The sequence below is a fragment of the Tachypleus tridentatus genome, chromosome 13, assembly GCF_004210375.1.
Source record: "Tachypleus tridentatus isolate NWPU-2018 chromosome 13, ASM421037v1, whole genome shotgun sequence".
Classification (NCBI taxonomy): Eukaryota; Metazoa; Arthropoda; class Merostomata; order Xiphosura; family Limulidae; genus Tachypleus; species Tachypleus tridentatus.
In genome coordinates this window covers 209,263,253-209,285,264 of record NC_134837.1, presented here as the reverse complement: position 1 = coordinate 209,285,264, position 22,012 = coordinate 209,263,253, and the positions used below count along the sequence as shown (strand labels likewise).

The 22,012-nt window shown below is 31.4% G+C and overlaps 1 protein-coding gene across 9 annotated transcripts in view; it reads left to right on the top strand.

Moving 5' to 3' along the window:
• The first annotated feature begins 6,664 nt into the window (after nucleotides 1–6,664).
• LOC143239564 (trifunctional nucleotide phosphoesterase protein YfkN-like) overlaps nucleotides 6,665–22,012 on the top strand; it is a 57,976-nt gene continuing 42,628 nt past the window's right edge. For 2 of the 9 annotated variants that reach the window (XM_076480753.1, XM_076480758.1), the window contains exons 1-4: nucleotides 6,665–6,790; nucleotides 7,258–7,383; nucleotides 13,757–13,800; nucleotides 16,443–16,687. In XM_076480753.1, the coding sequence (XP_076336868.1) occupies nucleotides 16,513–16,687 (175 nt within the window). In that variant the 5' untranslated portion in view covers nucleotides 6,665–6,790; nucleotides 7,258–7,383; nucleotides 13,757–13,800; nucleotides 16,443–16,512. Of the gene's footprint in view, nucleotides 6,791–7,244; nucleotides 7,384–9,216; nucleotides 9,344–13,756; nucleotides 13,801–14,180; nucleotides 14,308–16,442; nucleotides 16,688–22,012 lie in introns of those variants that run through there. The other 7 variants (XM_076480751.1, XM_076480757.1, XM_076480755.1 and 4 more) reach the window with 5 other exon arrangements.

Below are 22,012 nucleotides of genomic sequence, written 5' to 3'. Positions count from 1 at the left end.
AATACAACTTCATTGAGATACACTTAATTATATTTATATCATTCCTCTAAATCTTACTGCATACTTTCTACACGAAGTTTTTCCCAGTAAACTGGATACTGAAAGGTTAGAAACGTGCATACAAAGGTTACATTTCACAACAGTGTATCTGCTACAGGATTTTTGCTTGGCCTTCTTTTGTTCTGGACTTCCGTAGTGTGTGTTCTAATTCTCAGGGTTCTACAAATACCTAACAAGTTTGTAAGAGTTCGAAGGTCTCCCCTAATTTATTCGACACAATCGTCGTTGTTTGACGGCAACCCAAGGACTTCGTAAGGGTTACCATTGGTCTGATTTGAAACTAGTAGGATTAAGTTTTTGTTTTTCCTCCCATGTGCCCTATCAGCCGTGGGGACGTTATAATGTTACGGTCAATCCTACTATTCGTTGGTAAAAGAGTAGCCCTGAGTTGGCGGTGAGTGGTTGATGACTAGCTGCCGTCCTTCTAGTCTTACACTGCTAAATTAAGGACAGCTAGCGCATATAGCCCTTGAGTAGCTTTGCGCGAAATTCAAAACAAATAAACAAACAAGCTTTCAAAAACACAGCCCCCCGCTAGTACGGCGGTAAGTATACGGATTTACAAGGCGAAAATCAGGGGTTCGATTCCCATAGGTGGGCACAGCAGATAGCCCAACGTAGCTTTGATATAAGAAAAACTCACTCTGTTCGATGTGTTGTTAATCCTAATGTGTGGTGTTATTAAGGTGTCGCTAACATCTCTTGACCACTTCTCAATAGCAGTTAGCATTATTGCCATAATTTTGTAGGAAGAGGTCAAATGGACCTGACCCTCCTGGGTATTTAACATCAATACCCAAATATCCACTCAGAGAAGCTCGCTCAAAAATACGGAAATAATTTCAAATATCTTCGAGTAGCCGTAAGCAGTATCGAGCCTCGAATCAAATGTCTACGTGCCGCGAATTAAGCCCAAATATCCCACTACACATAATTTAAAATTGTGTCTTAATATTTTACGCTATATATAGTGTGCCTTTGGGCCGAAAAGGTTGAGAAACAATGTGATAGACAACAGTACCCACCATAAGTTCGTATGCTGTTCTTATCTGACCAATCAGAAGAACTCGACTGTCATTGCTGCTGCCTGAAAGAGGGAAGAACCATTCTGCAGCAACGGTACAGGAACCAGAAATCGTAAACATATCAAAAAGGTCTGAAGTGTCGAGAAGGTACAGAGAACAATACTAGACGTATTTACCTATTTATTACGATGAAATGTCGGCAAACAAATCACGGATTAGCTAAGTTCACTCGTGTTGTTTTATTTCGTATAAATAAACTTGCTACCAGAGAACACTAAGAATAAAAAGTATTTGAAGAGACAAACAAACAAATTTACTCTGATTTTCTGCGAGAAAAAGAAAACGTCCGCAATGTACTTGATAAAAGTTGTTGAATGGATGTATAATAGAATATCATAATGTCATGACTGGACAAGATATACTTTAAAGTCAGTTTGGGGATATGAAGACGTAGTAAAAACATTTAGTACAGTGTGAACGTTTTTTGTTCATGTATTAATAACACAGGCCTGCGATGGTTTCGTTGTTTTGATATGTTTACATGTTCTACAGTAATTCCTGTACGTTGAATGATATCTATTTTTCTCCATCACGTACAGATTTTTCACAAAACGTAATTTTTGCATAAGTGAATCATTTTCTTTTAAATCGGGTCACATTTTGTCATGCTTAAAATGTTGATAACCATTGGCTATAGATTTCTCTAAACCAGTTGCGACGTGAGAGTCTTATCGATTGTACTAGAATCCATAAGAAACACACCGGTAGTATATAAACAGTTAACAGGCCGCATGACGTGTTATTTTTGGATAATATTTGTCTGTGCGTGCATTTTGACATTATTTTTATCTTTTCTATACTATTTATTCGTCACTATGGCAATAAGAGGTTGTGTAAATGACCCAAACAAATTCTATCATATTTGTGGTAAATTTGATCTAAGTAAGTTTTTTTTTATTTCTTTCAAGTTTGTAGAAAATCCTTACGAGATAAAAAAATTATATTAATTTCACACGCTGCATAGCTGAATTGTGGAAAAATGTGTTATTAAAACCAAATTGATTTTCATGAAATTTAAATTTGAAGGCCTGTATAATAACTGTAGACGTCAAAGAAAGTCCTGAAAAATTGTTTCCGCGTATTTCAACGAGGTCATGAACAATTCTCACGAATTTTATACAAACGTAAGGTTTGCATTTGTAAACAACACATTTGTATTTTTTTCTTACAGGTATATAAAAATTATACTTAGTACTTTGTTTTCGAGCAAAGCCACATTATGCTATTTGCTATGTCCACTGAGAGGAAGCGAACTTAGATTTGTAGCTCTGTAATTTTGTAAAAACTTTAACAAGTGCTCTTTAAAATGTAGTATAATTCTGTTTCTCCTTCTGCGATAGTATTTTTAAACTGTTTATTTAAAACCAACGATTCTTTGAACTCGTATTTGTTCTTTTTATCCATACTGGAAAGTATCATACTATAAATAAACTCTTGCTTATATGATACCAGAAAATTTTTTTTATTACGCGATATGCAACTTCCAATGTCGAGAAATTTTTATTATGTGTGCATGTAAATATGCAACAGAGGTCACAATTTTCCCGTTTCACCTCCGTTTCCCGTCACGGGGGATTTTATTTTTCTCTATTTTCAGGGTGCAGATGGGACCTCATGAATAGGTTACATGCGAATCTTATGCACTGGTGCCACGGGTAATCAGCTAGTATACATTAATATAACAGTTTGAGTTTAGCAGAGGTGGTGCAATTTTCTTAGGCATCCCATTCATATTGATGAACTCTAGGTATAGTTGTTTTATGTTGCTTTTTTTGCAATATGAGGGGCCCGTCGATGTTTTGCCCCGACGTTAAATACGCTACTCATGACTAAAATTAATCCTAAAACTTAATTTTCTTTTTTCTACTGTGAATTAAAAATCGAGTTTGTAACACTTATAAAATTACATTTAATTTTAAAATAACGCAATTATGACAACTTAAATAGAAATATCTCTTAATTTTTCCCCCTTCTTCAGTGGCACAACAGCAGATCTGCGGACTTACAATGCTTAAAATCGGTTTTCGATATCCGTGATGGGCAGAGCACTGATAGCCCATCTGTAGCTTTGTGCTCAATTTCAAACAAACAAACTTTTCACGTTTTATTCTGTTAAATACACGCAAAATTTCATTCTAAGAGAAAAAGGTTTCTAAAGGATGGAAAAGTCGCAGTAGCATTTATTTTGGCGATTTTTATAATATTAGGCTATATTTAGTATTTGTAGAATTACACACGGACATTTCACTCCGTTAAAATAATTTTATTTGTGAGCGTTCAGCCCTCTTGACCCGGCAAGAGTTGGCGGTGGGTGGTGATGAATAGTTGCCTTCCCTATACTCTTACACTGCTAAATTAGGGAAGGATAGCGCAGATAGCCCTCTTGTAGCTTTGCACGAAATTCAAAACAAAGTAAACCAAAGCCTCTCAGGTTAACCTCGTACTAGTGCCATCTGATGAAATAAGTTATAAACTTGAATGTGCAGGGAATATGTTTGTATTAAATCTCATCTAAATATTTCCTATTTGCAATGTTTTTTTTTCTTATTAATTTGGAAACAATCAGATAATTTTAATTTTTCATTACTATATCTACTAGACACAAACCCGCTTTTCTTACTTCTTTTTAAATAACATATCATTGTCGCTTGATTGTTTATATGTCCTAAGGAAATTAGATAACATAAATTAAGAGAAATGGAACAATGTTTTACAAAAGGAAAAAAAACAAGACGGTTAATAAGACATGTTTTTATTTCAGTACATTCATTCAACATGAATTATGAGGAAAGGACAAATTTAAACACATCCTTTGTTAATTTTAATTAAATACGTTTTCTTAAATAATATAACCAAGAAATGCTTTTAGGTTTCTTAGAGATATGTTTTGTTTGTTTGAATTTCGTGCAAAGTTACACGAGGGCTATATGCGCTACTCTTCTACCGCCACATTATAACGCTCCCACGGATGAGAGAGCGAGGATCTTTGGTATGACGTAGATTTGAATCCGCGCCTCTCAGATTAGGAGTCCAGTGCCTTAACCAACTGGCCATGCCGGGCCATAGAAACATGCGAAATGATTTAGATTATTAGGAAATAAAGTTGTTTTTCAAAACTCATGACGTAAGTAAATTAATATGTAAATATATATAGGCATTGCTATCTATGTTAAGTACTTTTCCTATAACTGCGAGCTTTCGACCTCTTATCTGAACTGTGACCAGAAGAACGTTTTTAAAATGCAGTTATCTAAACCACAACTTTCACATTCAGACTTTGTTTTCTGTCATATATAAATGACCAGTAATTCTATTACATAATAATTTGAATTATTAACATTTTGTTTTCCTATACAGTACAGGGTCCAGGAGTTAGGGCGTTGGAGTCGCAATATGCAGGCTCGAATACCCGTTACTGAATGTGCTTGCCTTTTCCTTTCCGTGAAAGTGTCATAATGTGATAGTCAATGCTGCTCTTCGTTAGTAAAAGAATAAAATCCACAAATCTTCACGGAGGATGTAAAACAGATAGCTTATTGTGTGCTTTGTGCTGCATGCTTTGAAAACTGACTTTTAAATTTTGCTATTTACGAGTGAAAAATAAAATATAATGTTTTTTTATAACTGAATTTTTATAACTCAGTAACTTTCACAAATGTTGAAAATTTAAATTAATTTTTATTCATAAAAGAAAAATAAATGTGAAAAAACTGCACTTAATTGAAATGTATTTGATAAATTACTTGTATGAAATATTATTATTTTTACAATATATATATTTCCTATACAAATAAACTGTTTGTATTCAAACCCTTATAGGACTAGTGGAGAATATATCTTTATTTGGGATATTCTAGAAAACTTTTTGAAAAATGTACAAAAATTTCGTATTAGTTAGATTTCATTTTCTTTACACCATGTGAAAGTTTGCAAACTTGTGGTAACCTGCTATCTTAAATAAAAAAATTACACACTATTCCAGCTACTGTGTATAGATTAACAGTCGTATGATACTGTTTCTCTCCCATCATTCCAGTGTGATATGGGTCGTTTTCAAGAAGGTGTACAGGGACGTGTTAAAACAAATACGAGTTTGAAATTTATATTCTTTAGAAATGTACATTATATTAATTTTTGATATAGGTAACCTCGAATTGTGAGATATTGCACTAAGACTTTGAGTGTCATCATTCCAGTTCTTGTATTTATCTTTTGTATAATTGTACCAATCCTCTATGTTTCATAAACCAGTCACCCATTATAAAGAAAATAAAAGAAAGCCGGCTTTGATAAAGACAACAGCATCAATCACTTTATTTTGTGTATTTCCTTCTGTTCGTTTCTTTTTTATGTTGTTTACGTCAGATTTCTTTTCTGCTCAACAGTTTTCATAATGTGCTGCTTAATGCAGAATACTTTCTGCAGGAAATAAGTGTACCTGAATACAACATGTATCGAACCTCTAAAATATGTTAATTTCTTTTGAAATGAATTCAACATCAGAAATAATATTAAAACTGAATATTTTACACGGCTTTATAATGATGCAATCATTTACACAAGGTAGCATTATTCAACAAATTGAAACATATTTTCAGCAGAATGCTACAAATGTTTAATAGTAAAATATTTCAAGGGAGGGGGAAGAGAGAAACATATATTACAAAGTAAGCATATTAAATATTTCCATATTTAGTTCATTACATAAATAAAAGGAAAATGGGTAATATTTTCCAACACATCACCTAAATTATGAAACATAATTTTGAAGCACAATTTAAGTTTGTGTTTGTTTTGAATTTCGCGCAAAGCTACACGAGGGTTGCCCGCACTAGCCGTCCCTAATTTACCAGTGTAAGAGTAGAGGGAAGGTAGCTAGTCATCACCACCCACCGCCAACTCTTAACCATAACATTATAACACCCTCACGGCTGGGAGGGCGAGCATGTTTGGTGCGACCGGGATTCGAATCCACCACCCTCGGATTACGAGTCGAACACCTTAACACGCTTGGCCATGCCTGGCCTTAAGTTTGTGTAAAATGGTGTTCATCTTTTTATTTGTAAACTATAATTGATGTACAGTTAGTTATAATATTTTCAAATCGAGACCCAAAACTCGAACGCTTTCGCTGATGTTCAGTTAAGTAGTTACCTTAGTGACTTCATCATAGCAAATAAAATATAATACGTTTGATATTTGGTGTGATCAGTCTGAAGGTATTATGTATACAAGCATGGTTACCCCAGTATATAAGCATGGCCGTCTCATTGTGAACTGCTGCGAGAAGAATAGGTGATCAATCAGTAGCACTTGTCGCTACAAAGGCCTTGTACAACTGCTTGTATTGGTTAACCGGAGTCACTGTCATTTTATAATGCATCCACATTCTTCCAAAGTATTTTATTATATTAACTATATTTTACTTAGTTTGCTGATGACGGAATATGAAAATTTTGAAATGTCTGGTCATTTAATAAATATGTTCCTCATTGTTCTCAAAATAACTTCTATTTCCGTTGATACTAGATGGCGCGCAAATCAATATTGCGGCATTATATGCACGGTTGCTAGTGTCCTTCTATTGTATGAGATGTGATTTGAGAAAGACATCGTTGAAAACGTATATTATACTCAAATACAAAGTAAGGGTGAATATTACGCAGACCTCTCCATTGCAATTTGTTGTTGTTAGAGTTGGATAGTGTTAGTGTGTAGTATACTAAACACAATAACGTAGCTTAGTGACTGAAATGTATATTACGAACGTAAAAAAAGTCGAATTAAACTTACTTCTTAATACATCATTTTCCCGGAAATATGACTACGTTTTTTGAGACTGAGAGGTATTAGGTCCTAAAGACGACTCCCTTCCGTAAGCAGTGTAACTGATAATTTAGTAAGGTACTTTTATTATATTTATAGGGTTACGTTTGATTCGGACGGTAGGGCAAAAGTGATGATACAGACAGTTCAGGCACAATACACATTGTACGTAGTTAAATATTGTATACATGTATTTTGAAATGCTTATATATGACAGCATTTTGATCAATGTTATAATTTTTATGTATGCACACACATAAAATACCTTTTTTAATTCTTGATGGAGATGGACATACTGAGAACATTGGGCATACCTGGACCCATTAGGGCTGTCAACACATCTCTTTCTCAAAGTCAAATGTTATCATACTTGCCCAAAAGTCCAGTGTTTGTCTGATTGCAAAGAATTGTGGTAAGTACCTTATTACAGAAAATATGTGATTAATATCATAACAAGATTGTTATCAATATGTGTTCAATAGTAAATAATATTGAGTTTTATTGGCATTGATTGTTTTGTCTGTTTTCGTCTATGCATTATGCTGTAGCTTTATTTAACAAGGCAAAAGGAAAATAGTCTGAAAGATACAAGGTGTTTACATAAAAATTATATCCACAAAAATATGTCAAACAATATGTTACAGATTACTGAATTGGGTTTTCATTTGAAGAAGAAGGTTTGGACAAGTATTTGTATATGGCATAATTACTAAATATTTTAACTTGTATTCTTTTGTAAGTTTTAAAGATTTATAACAAGGTATTTTACAAAGTTTTATAATTTGCTAAAACTTAATCTAAAGTTAACCTACATGAACAAATGTGTAATTGGGCTGAAATTAATTCTTGAAAAGTTTTGGAATGTTGGGGAAAACTAATTTAAAATGCTTTATGCTTTAAGCTACAGTGAATGTGAATTTTTATTATGTTTGATCTATTATATTTTAGTACTTTGTAAAAACAAATGGTGTATTTTTAATTAGTGTTTAATTTTTTATTTACTGTTATTTAAGTTGCTTCATAAAGAAAGTACATGACCAACTCTTATTATATTTTAATGTGTTGATAAATATTGTGGTGGGTTTTCAAAATCAATAGAAATTCTTAAGGTAAAATTTACTTATTTAATGAAACTTTTGACAGATGATTGTCAATCAGTCAGGCTGAATTTTCTGTATGGATTACAAATTATAGATGACAAAAACTTGTTTGTTAGCTTCAATGTAAAGTTCATGTAATTTTTTTCTCTCTTTCTTTCTTACTTCCTGTGTTACTGGCAGTACTATTCTTGGTAAAATCTGTTTCCTTCCTACTTTTGATTACTTGATTTACTGTTAAGGAAGGTACGTTTAAAGGACATGATTTAAATAAAAGATAAAAGGAAGTTGTTAAAAAAACAAATTACACTGATATTAAATAAACCAGCATAAAAAAAATAAGAAGTAGCCATGTAGTAATGACAAGGAAGTGAAATTTGAAAAATATTTAATATATTTGTATACACAGAAATAGAATACTTTTGTGATGTGTAATCATATCAAATCTTGGAATAATTTACATCCAACAGCGATGCTTCTTAGAAAATGGCAAATGTAATACAGAAAAGTGTTAAAAGATAGAGATATATAGATGTATTTCATGCAAATCAAAGCTAACATATAGCATGTAAAAAAACAACAAAACATGAGAGGTTATGAAGTAAAACCTAAACCTGAACTCAAGTTTTAAAATGGAGTGTAATAGACCACAAGTTTCATAGGTTTAGCCCAGCCAAATGAACTTTCCAGTATCAAAGGAATAATAAACAATATGGATCAGTCAAACTAAAATATCATATAAACAGTTTCTCTTATGGTTCTTACCATTGTTATGTGAAGTGCTGAAATATGAAGCTACAGACATCACACATGGCATTTTAAGTAAAAAAAAAAAAAAAAACTTTGTAAAATGATCTTTTTATTATGACCACATTTGAGGTCATGGTGCAAGAAAAAAATGTTAGTAAGTTGATCGCCCTTGTTTATCTCGATCAACAAGGTCAAATATAAAGAAAATAAAACTTGTTGGGATGTCTTTCATCTACTTACATTTCTAGTAAGATTTTAGCATAGTTTATTTTGTAGAAAATACCATGTTTATTTGTAAATAGTTTTCTTTCCATGTTAAAAAAACTGACAGAGAGATTTCCATGTTTGTGCTTTTTTTTTTTTTTTTACCCTGAATCCCAAAACAAAATGTGTGTATTCAAGTATAATTCCTTCAACTTAACAGAGCAGTTAAGTGAAATACAGTTAAGTACAGCTGTTAAAAATGTAGCCTGTTACTGTGGTGGATGCAACAGAAAACCCACAAAAAAGCAAGTAAAGGAGGAAGTATGCTGTTTATAATTATTAAATGTGGTTTATATGTAACTCTATTCATAATTATTAAGTGTGGTTTATATGTGACTCCTATTCATAATTATTAAGTGTGGTTTATATGTGACTCCTATTCATAATTATTAAGTGTGGTTTATATGTAACTCCTGTTCATAATTATTAAGTGTGGTTTATATGTAACTCCTATTCATAATTATTAAGTGTGGTTTATATGTAACTCCTATTCATAATTATTAAGTGTGGTTTATATGTAACTCCTATTCATAATTATTAAGTGTGGTTTATATGTGACTCCTATTCATAATTATTAAGTGTGGTTTATATGTGACTCCTATTCATAATTATTAAGTGTGGTTTATATGGAACTCTATTCATAATTATTAAGTGTGGTTTATATGGAACTCCTATTTACAATAAGTAGCTTTAAACCTAAAATTAAAATGTTTCTAAGGTAAGGAACTTAAAACCTATTAGATATAATATTCTAACTTCCACATGTACACATGTGGTTTAGTTTGTTGACAACCATCAGCAGGATTCTGAAGTAATATGTTTTCACAGAAATTAAAAAGAAGCACTTTCCTGGTTATAACTTCAGAGTAAGAATTCCTGAAGAAAGAACAGTGAGAATCGAATCCATTTTTTCAGTGTTAAAAACATTGAGTAAATTTGTTTCTTTGAATCTTTTAAGAAATATCTCTTTGTTTGGTTATACACATAATGAAATACAACCACTTTAAGTGTACATGGGATTGGTTGATTGGAAAAGGAGTGTTAAGTATAATTTCAAATTAACTATTTTTATGTAAATAAAATGTGTCAAGCTTTTAGTAAAATGTATAAATCTATCATACACAAATGCCAGGTGTGTCACAAAACTATTAACCTCAAGATACATCTGTCAGCCAGTGATGTTACTCTGACTCAAACTGTTAAGTCAGAGATATTATTTTGTGAGGAATAAAACTTTTCGTTCATTGTATATGTATTGTATGTGCCTAACTTCTACAACCTCTGGAATGTATATCTACATTTTTTTTAGTATATTTACATATTGTATGTGGTGTGAACTATTCTATACCATAAACTGCAGCTGAATCAGAGATGTAGAATAAAATGATAATTGATATCAAATACAATACCTTATTGTATGGCACCATGGAAAAGGTATCAACATGTGAGCTTTCACCCCTTACCCATCCATGGGTCAATATAAATAGTGGTACTTAAAGGGGATTGTTTGTTTGTTTTGGAATTTCGCACAAAGCTACTCTAGGGCTATCTGTGCTAGCCGTCCCTAATCTAGTAGTGTAAGACTAGAGGGAAGGCAGCTAGTCATCACCACCCAACACCAACTCTTGGGCTACTCTTTTACCAACGAATAGTGGGATTGACCGTCACATTATAACGCCCTCATGGCTGAAAGGGCGCGACTCGGGATCGAACCCGCGACCCTCAGATTACGAAGTGGACGCCTTAACGTGCTAGGCCATGCCGGGCCCACTTAAAGGGGAACACCAAATAAAGTTAAAACATCACGATGCTGTTAGAATATTGTATACTTCAAGTTTAAATTAAGTTCCTGCTGTTAATAAAGCAGGAATGAAAACACAGTGCCATAGAGATTAAGGCATGACCCTGTCTTTGAAAAGTTTTTTTTATTTTAGACAATATGGTGATAATGAAGTTAGTTAGCTTAAGTATCATTGAAGAAAATTTCATACAGACATCGAAAAGTGATGAAAAACTAAATTGAATTTTGTTTATTTTAATGACACACAATGTAGTGGCTATATTAATTAATCCTATCTGCTGGTTATAAAAATTGTATTAATTTCATTCAGTTCGGACAACTTCAGTTATCGGTTGGTAGTATTTTATTTTTGCATTTAATCCATGGGGTAAAATTGTAGTACTTGGTTAATGACAGATAAAGGCTACTGACATCTTTTAGGCTTAGTTTGATTCATTTAAGTATAAAAATAAATATACTACAGTTGTATATATATGAACTCGTAACTTGTTGTATAATGGTTCCTTTGAAGTGGATCAAAGCAATTTCATACTTGCATATATTTATACAACATCTGTCAGGGACTAAAGTATTTAATGAGATGACTCTTCTGACGAGAATCATAAAGTAATGGTCCACATGATAAGCTTCATAAGTGTGACCATATCATGTATAATAACAGAATAATTTTATATACTAGAGACTACAAATATTGGTGAAACATTATTTGAACATGATCTATACAAAATATATTGGAAATTAATATTGACAACTGTTATGCACTTAAAGCAACACTGGAAATCAGTATAGGTGATTAAATATACTTTTCATGCATTTCTGCTTAGAGAGATTAGGATGCATCAGTTCAGTATCCTTGCTGTTAAGAACTTATTCAGCCATAATCCCAGTAAGATATGTTGTTTGGCAGGCTTAGGAGATTTAACATAGTCCAAACTATGCATTTATGCAAATAAACCAAAACAATTTCTATAGCAGAAGTATAATAATAGAAAATAAAATACAAAATGTTGGATACTTCAGAGAGAAATTCTAGAATTAAAATAAGAACTTGTATGTAAATCAAGAGCATATTATAAATTCTATTTGATGAGCCAAAATGAAGTGTTAAATGAGATCTTGCCAGGGACCATGACGAGGTTCACAGACATATGTACTTGGCATATAACAGTTACCGTAATGAAAAGCCTATATATTCCAGATGTGTGGCACTTGTAAGTACCAAAATAATAATTCCATAAGGGTAAAGAACAGCTGTAATGTTTTTGGCTCACCTTGTACATGAAATTAGAATTTTTATCGTTAACGCTGTTGAGCATAAAATGTAAAAGGACTTATTTCAGTGCCATTTTAAATCGGAACACTGCAATCTTTCGTTTTTGCTTCAGACCAATGAATAAGATAAAGACATCACAAGACATGTATAGTAATGGTACATGACTCTTTTTATGTAACTGTTAGAATCTGTCCTAGTGGAGTTAAAAAAAGTTTGTTTTTTCATTTTAAGAGACATTATAATCTGAAAAATGTGAATACACCACAGTAATACTTTACACATAGAAGAAAGTTAAGTTATAAAAAAGAAAAAGGTTTCTGAAACCTGTTTGTGACTCAGACTTTTTTTCTTTTACTTTTCTCGGTAAGGAAGTCAACATGTTTGCTACAAAGGTAATATCAGATTGTCTACATAATGCATTATCTTGCTTCACATGTTTTGTTTTTTTCTAATGTGCTATTTTCACAGGTGTACGTGCTGGTTGACACATGGCAATGAATGATTTTTCTTGAAATACCTGTGTAGATATACAGGGTTTTTAAAGGTTACCTTTTGTATTTGAACCAGTACAGGAAAATAATCCAGATAAAAGTAAAAAATGAATATACCAAAGAAGTACATTAAACTTTGAACTCTTATAAAGTTCAGTTGGTATGGGATACAATGTTTTCCCTTTTTAAACAGTTCAACATTTCTGATGTTTCAGCTGCAATAGTATATGTATATGCCACACATCATGGCATGTTTTATTTTATTAAAAATACACCAATTATTTTGGGACTATTAATTATTTGATGTGGAATCTACTTTTTTGAGTAATAACTTGTTGTTACACATGAATTGTGTATTAAGTAATTATAGCAACAAGTTTTACTTCTGGGACAGGATTTGTGTATGTTGAAATGGTTTAAATGTTAGATTTTATTGCTATTTTAAAAATAGCTTGTAGAACAAACTTGAGTAATAAGAGAATGAAGCTACTGTTTCACACTGTACTTGTGAGCTATCAAACTAAATAAATCTTATTGCATCTTTGGTAGAGCACTATTATAGATAAAGATTTTCATAAGTTATTCAGTCTTTGGAATTATTTGTTTTGTAGCAAAAAACTTTTAATGGTTATGTTCACTAGACAGTTTGTTAAACTTCTTTGAACACCACTTAAAGTTGTTGAATCTTGTATTTGCTTTTCAAAGAACAATGACGTTTAATGTTGGAGACATTTTGCACACATCTGTAAGAGTTACTATTAAAAATATTTAACTCTTCTTGTTTTGAATTGTTTTATTAAGAAAACTTATTAAAATATTTTAAATTCACTTGTAATTAAAAAGTATTCTTGAACTTTGAATTCAATTCATGAATTTTAATTTTGTATTGTAATGACTGAAATGAAATTTGAATATATATTCTAAACATTTATTGTTTTACAATTAATGAATTAATTGAAATACAGTAATACTTAACAGGATTATATCATATACTGAGAACTTTGTACAACAATATAGAATATCAAATTGATGGGGAAAACAACAACAAAACTTTTCTATATTATTCTCTTCAGCTCAGAAATTATTTGAACATTTTGTCTATTAAATAGAAAGAGACTATAAGAATAGTAAAAAAGGAAGAGAAGATAAGTTGGTGAGTTGACTTTTATTACAAGCTAGAACTGAGTTTAATATAATAAACCAACTCTTTCCTTAGATGAAATTCTGATATTGGTCTTTGTATGTTATTTTTGTTATTTTTTATTTATTTATTATAAATACAAAACATCTGTTATTAACCTTGAATATGTGAAAATATTAATTATATATCAGGTAAATCCTCCTTTTCAGATATATCTGTGTAATGTACAAGGGTAATACGTAATGTATATTACTGTCTTTGCTTAGGGTTAATGTTTAAAATGTTGTGCACCAAAAACCATTTAACATGGTTGAGAGAACAATAGCATTAAGCACTCCCTCATTAATGTTAGATTGACCAGTTACAGTGACTCACTAGGTGGGTTGGAGTGGCACGCCCCTCCCCACAGGATGTTGGAACTGTTGAATGGGATACTTAAACAGCCTAGGTTTATTTCAGTGTGTGTGTGTTCTTTGTGTGTCTGTGTACTTCACAAGAAACAGATCAGTTCACTTGCATGTAAGTTTGTGTTTAAAATTATTAGTTGGAAATCATGTTTTTTTGTATGTTAACTATAAAATTAACATGTATGTATCATAACCTAGAGTTAAGTGTCATGTTGATAAGATTAACATTGAACTAGTTTATTTTTCAAGCCATACTGCTGAGTTTGTTTGTTACTGTGGTAAAGTTTGTACACCGTTATGTTTGACAGTTTGAAAACCAGCTCAGATTATCATCGTAAAGTCTGTATATTTTCTTCAGTCAGTAACTTTATAACAATAAAAAAACTACCAATAAATGAAACTTTTTTTCTCTCTATTGCAAAGTTTTAGACATTATGTACTGATTAAAAATGTGTCAGTCTCATCCTTGTATCCACATAAGTAGGTTTCTTGTTATTGTTTTACTTAGAAACCAGGTTTACAATGAGCTAAGATAACTTTTTGTTACACTTATTTTGATAGGAGTATCCCAGGGAGGGTGTGAACAGATGTATTGTAAACTATTTAATTTTCATAATAATTACAGGATTCAAGTAATAACCTTGAAAATTAGGCAGTTAAACTTGTTCAGTTGGAAGCTTGCTACGTGTAGTGATACATTAAACGTGTTTTGAAGTTTCATAACTTCCACAAATGTACTTACATTTAAAACAATGCTAAAATTAGCAGGTAGTGTAAACAGGCATGTCTTTATTGGTGTGAGTGATGAAATTATATACATTTTATTCAATTAAAAACATTATTTCTGTCCTAAAATTCATGTTTTAAGTAAAGACAGTTGAATTCTAGATACAGTTGGAAGGAATTAATGTATATATCACCAACATGAAACAGTTGAGGAAATGTTTAGATAAGAGAAACTGACTCATATTAGCAAACAATGTGCAGTTGAACACGTAACCTAACTAACACAAACTAAGGATGGTTAAGTGTTTAAGATAACATTTAACATACCTTACATACATGTGTAATATTTGAGGTTGCTTGCACATGGAACGGTGTGCATACTTTTGTGAATTTATTTCATATGTGTATAAACTTTTGATAAATTTATCACTGACATTTATACTTAATATATTGGTTTAAAGGTTTTAGGCTGTATTCTAGCCCTAAGTTTGTTTATTTATTAGGTAGAATTTGAATACGTAGAATCTCGCATATAATCAAATTCAAACATTTCATGTTTTCACTCCAAATAAACAACAATAACTTGGGAGACAATCTCTCTAATTACGTACATAGACTAATGTCACTTCAATATCTTTGCTTGGCAATTATGATTATCTGATTTGTGGGAGAACTAAAAAAACAGAGTTCTTCAGACAGAAAAGGTACATCAGAATATCTGAATTGTGCATGAAGATTTTAACAGTGCACACACGTTTATAACTTTAAACCCTCTTATGGGTAAATATTGCACATAATTTATTTGTTTTAAGCTTTTGTTGTTAAGGTGAAAGATCATGTATATTATTTATGGGCATGACATTGCATATAAGATATCCATGCATTTTAGCCATTTTCATTAGAAACAAGGCAAAATAATTAGTGCATTTCTTTGTAAGACACAATTAAAATGACAGTCAACTTACCTATCCTTTTTGAACAAGACATAGTCATGTTGATCTTAACTGGTATATGTTTAAGCATGACCAGATCAAACATTTTGATCAGATAAAAGAACGATGATGCACTTTTACCAAACTTGTTTATTTCAAAGAAATGTTCTTTACTGTACAATTTTAGACAATAAAAACCATAAAGTTAATGTAACTGCAATGGCTCTCCAATTATACAGCATGAGGCAAAAATCTTCCCCTTTAGGGATTTTGAATAAAAAAGAAAAATTAATTTATTCTTTGTTAGTAAAGTAAATCTTCCACTTTCTGGGTGGTAAATTCAGATCAATAAGTGCTTTAAACTTAATGGCCAGTAATGCAAACATCTACTGTAATAAACTACAAAGTAATTAATTTCTTTTGTTATTATTCAAAGTCCCTGTAAGGCATGATTGTTGTTGCATCCTGTACATTATCTCCTAATGCACCTGTAAAACCTGAGGCACTAGAATCTACCTACAAATTAGTGTTCTTAGGTCGAGTTTATGAGGTTATGTATTAGTTTTCATTATAATTTTCTTTATTCTAGCCAACAGTTTATTGTTATCACATTTCCTGTGGTTAAGTGTATATCCAACTAAGACAATCTTTAGACGATCATGCCAGCAGAAGAAGTGATTGTTACTATCCTCCATTTCAATGACTGTTATAATGTGGAGCCCCAACCCCAAGAGCCAGTAGCTGGAGCAGCCAGGTTTTGTCAAGCCCTCAAGAGCTTCAATGATTTGGATCCCATAGTGCTTTTCAGTGGTGATATTTTTGCACCATCTATAAGTAAGTAGTGTGAAGAGAGAGGGAATAGTGTATATAAACTTTTGGCAAAGCTTATTACGATATGGGAAATAGGGCTTGAACTTGGTAGTGATATTTGCATTAGTTGATTATAAATTTGTAGTTTCTTGTGTCCTTACAACAATCTTGTTTAAAACCTTAAACCAAAAGTGCTTAAAGAATGCACAGAATGTGTATGATGAAATGACAGTGGTAACTATTCATGTTTTCATTGAAGAAACTAAAAGTTTATTGAAAGGTAATTATTTTTTCATTATATGGTAACAATAGTCCATTTCCACGGATGGAAATGTTTCTATTCATTGTGATACAACTGAAACACCTAATGTTCATTTCTTTGTTAAAGTAATTGAGAACAGGAATGTATTTTGAAACTTTTAGCACTGAATAAATGAAAAACTGATGTTATTGAAGGACAATTGATGCCAAAAGAGGAAATCCTGGGTCACTTTATTAATCAGGATGTTAGCTATTTAGTGAGCTCATCAAGGCACTGACTAACATTTTGGAGTGTATTTCCTTATGTAATTAAAGTACTGTATTGATTGATAAGAATACCCTAGTAGTTAGCTCTATACAGCTTTCAGTCTGAGCTCTTTGTATTCCATTATATTCAATGGATGAGTAGATATTCAAATACATGTATATACATCCTTCTAATACATATTGCCATTCAAAACCTCTTCCTTGTTTTTAACCTAGTATTTAAAAATAACAAATAATACGGATATATATTAAGTGTTGCTATTCTTTTATGATGAAGGCACATTGGCTGTTCCATATATATTTGCCATTACAGTATGCAAGTTTAGGAATTATGACTACATAAGGCATTTACAGGAAACCATCTTTTTCACAGAAGTTATTGTTTTGACCCTTGCCTTGGCATCTTGCTCTAGACCTTTTCATGTTTAGCACACTCCAACATGAGTATTGATAGAAAATGTTTCATAAAGTTTTAAATTTTGATAACTTGGAAATCAGATTTCAAGATTACCATGACTTTCAAGTTTACATCTGAATGATCTTAAGCTAGAAAACTGTGTGCAATAAAGTGTTGTTGAAAACAAAATAAACAAACTTTTGGAACAAAATAGTGACATGAAATTTGATTTGGTAATTGTGTGGAATAAAAAAGTTGACATGAAATTTGATTTAGTAATTGTGTGGAATAAAAAAGTTGACATGAAATTTGACTTGGTAATTGTGTGGAATAAAAAAGTTGACACGGAACTTGATTTGGTAATTGTGTGGAATAAAAAAGTTGACATGGAACTTGATTTAATAATTGTGGAGAACAATAATTTAACACAAAATTTCACCTACATATTATGTAGAACGAGCTTAGAAAATAACATTTAAACTGATAACTTAAACCAGATTTGTCAAAAATATTATTTTGATATGCATTGTAAATAATATTGTATTATTGGTCAAATGTACTAGTTTTAAAATTGCTCAAGTTTAAGAGGGAAATGAACTTAAGAGAAAAAAAAAAAATCTGTTTATAATAAGATTTCTTGAAAGTGTTCAAAAATTAATATAAATATGCTTTTCCCATAAAAAAATATGTAACTAAAGCCCCTCTCCCCAATTCCCATATGTACAACTGAAAAATAAGACATTTAGTAGGTTTTTTGTGAGGGTAGAACATTACAGTCCACAATGCCATACATGCAATAGAAGTTGCTTTCCCTAAATGCATGTTAAACAGAAAACAAAACAAAATGCTACCATATGTGATTCATATAGAAGTTGTGTTTAAAAATGTTTGTAATATGCAGGTATACATACTTCATAGTCTAGTTTCTACTGTAAATAACTAATGCTTGACTACATTAAATTTTATTATATCTACAAGTGATCACTTTAAATTAATAGCTTTTGTACTTTACTTTGATAAAAAAACAGTTACATAATTATTACATACAATGCTGTACTCTAAAGAGTTTCATTTTATTTAGCAAAGTAGAAGTTTTATATAATTGTAGAGTAGCGGTGTAATATGGAAAAGGCTGGAAATGAATGCATGGGGTGAAAGATGACAGCTACACAAGAAATAAGTTGGAACTGATACAAATGTATTTAGAGATAATAGCAACAAGTCACTTTGGTATTTTAATAGCAGTGTAGCTACTGGAGTGTAAAAGTTATTTTGGCTTAATGTTGAGATAAAACATCTTGTCTGTTTGGATAATATCTAATTTTTAACAAATGAAAAAGTTTTCCAATTATCTCGTTTTTTAATTATTTATTCACAGAATTTTAAAATCAAACACTTCAGGAATTTATTTTTCACTAGCTCTTATAGAGAAAGTTTTGGGTCAATGAAAGTAGTGAAATAGTTTTCTAGGTTTAAAATCATTGAAGAATGGATATAACAGAAGAACTTGGCAGTAAGCCAAGTGTGCGGGTTTTATGTCATATGTTATATTGCCAACTTGTTGTCTAGTGGTTTTACTTTTATGTGACTCATCAAGAGCCCTTAGTAACATTACAAAAAGTTGTCCTTGAATGGGGGAATAAGTAGGGAAAGGAAGTTTAGGTGCATGAATTGATAGGTAGCAAAACAATCTGAGCCAATTACTATACTTATCAACTGTAAATGGCTAGTTTTTGTGTCAGTGAAATAGAATGCTTGACTGACTAGGTTATTAAGTGAATTCGAAAAGGGTTCCTTATGCACGAGATGTATAAAAACTGTGACTGATAAACAAAAAGTAATCAAATAATTTGATAATTTACAACAAAAGTTTAAAGAATATTATTACCAATAAAAACACTTAAAAAGGGTGTAATTTACTTGGTGCTTGTTATAAAGTGCCTAGGAAGTAAGCTACAATATCTGTGTATAATAGATGTTACTTTATTGTGGATACATTTATTCTGATATTAAGTATAATTTAATAATTCTACACCTGTTTGAGTTTAGGGAGATTATGTGTACAGCCTGGTAATACATTACACATCAGATATATGTGGATAAGGTACTTTATAGGTTTTGAAGACTGGTAATAAATTACATATCAGATATATGAGGCTAAGGTATTTTATAGGTTTTGAAGACTGGTAATGAATTACACATCAGATATATGTGGATAAGGTATTTTATAGGTTTTGAAGACTGGTAATACATTACACATCAGATATATGAGGTTAAGGTATTTTATAGGTTTTGAAGACTGGTAATGAATTACACATCAGATATATGTGGATAAGGTATTTTATAGGTTTTGAAGACTGGTAATGAATTACACATCAGATATATGTGGATAAGGTATTTTATAGGTTTTGAAGACTGTTAATGAATTACACATCAGATATATGTGGATAAGGTATTTTATAGGTTTTGAAGACTGGTAATGAATTACACATCAGATATATGTGGATAAGGAATTTTATAGATTTTGAAGACTGGTAATGAATTACACATCAGATATATGTGGATAAGGTATTTTATAGGTTTTGAAGACTGGTAATGAATTACACATCAGATATATGTGGATAAGGAATTTTATAGATTTTGAAGACTGGTAATGAATTACACATCAGATATATGTGGATAAGGAATTTTATAGATTTTGAAGACTGGTAATGAATTACACATCAGATATACGAGGCTAAGGTATTTTATAGATTTTGAAGACTGGTAATGAATTACACATCAGATATATGTGGATAAGGTATTTTATAGGTTTTGAAGACTGGTAATGAATTACACATCAGATATATGTGGATAAGGTACTAGATGTAAAGTGGCAAAGATATCACTGAAGCAACTGGTTTTCCACCAGTGTGTGTTTCGTATAGGTATGTTACGTTTATCATGGAGCTGCGTGTGTTTCATATAGGTATGTTACGTTTTATCATGGAGCTGCGTGTGTTTCGTATATAAGTATGACCACGCTTTATCATGGAGTTACATTTAATCTGCGTGTAGGAATGTTACATTTAATCTGGATAGGTATGTTACGTTTAACATGGAGCTGCGTGTGTTTTGTATAGGTATGTTACGTTTAACATGGAGCTGCGTGTGTTTTGTATAGGTATGTTACGTTTAACATGGAGCTTTGTATAGGTGTGCCATTAATAGGTATGTTACGTTTAACATGGAGCTCTGGACCTGCTTGTGTATAGGTATGTTACGTTTAACATGGAGCTGCGTGTGCTTCGTATAGGTATGTTACGTTTAACTTGGAGCTGCGTGTGCTTCGTATAGGTATGTTATGTTTAATCTGTAGCTGTCTGTATTTCAGTAACTTCAGTTTAAAAAGAAAGGACAGAAGTGTGTGTCATCAGTTTGGTTCTATTTTTGGCATTTGTCTAATGATATATAGGTTAAAAACAAAAACTTAAACAATTTACCAGTTTTTTGTCTGTCATATGAAGTTATGTAAAAACATTTATTTTGATGAATAAGTTTCTCATTCATGCAGATGTTAATTATTAAAAATATCTTAATGGTGTTAATAATGTGTTTTCCTTACTGTACCTAACTGGTGTACAGACAAAAACTGTACTTAGTTAAAAAAGTAACCTTGTGATTTAATAATTAATTAATTATTGTGAGGCACTGGACCAAAATATATTCACATCAGTAAAAAATGTAACCTAATTAAATAAATGTGGATACATTAATGTGATAGGGTTAAAATGCCCACCTCTTATAAAGGGGTCAGTTTCTTTAAATTATTATCTTAGTTAAAATTTCAACTTATTAATTATTCTGCAAGCTGTAAACAGGACAAGATTAAGATGACAGTGGGCTCATAGGTAACTTCAGTTTATCTCCACATTCTCATCAGTATAACCTCTTACCAAATGCAATGCATTTGAAATAGTACAGCTCTCACAACTAAATTAGTTTATAGAAGGGCAGAGACAAACGTTGCAGAACAATATAAAATCACATGAGAAAAACAAAATAAAAACACGTGATGTGGTTAGACACAATATGTATGTTTATTAAAAAAAACAATAGGCCTTCTTGACACCAAGAGTTCACAGGTTTCTGTAAATCGTTTCTTGACTTTGAACTGAAGCCCCAAGGAACGGAAACTGATGTAATGTTTTTAATTTCATTTTTTTAAATAAATGTTTAAATGTTTTTATATTTTCTATGAGATAATTATTTATGCTTTAGTTTTAATCAGTTTGCTACTAATTAAAATATGGAAATTTTCATTAAGTGTAGTTTCACTGGATATTAAAGAAACTTATTAATGACTTAAGATTTCTTCTAATTGTTAGGACTCTACAGCATTTGTAGTAGATGTTAGTGAGTGTATCATTAGAAAGTACATAAAG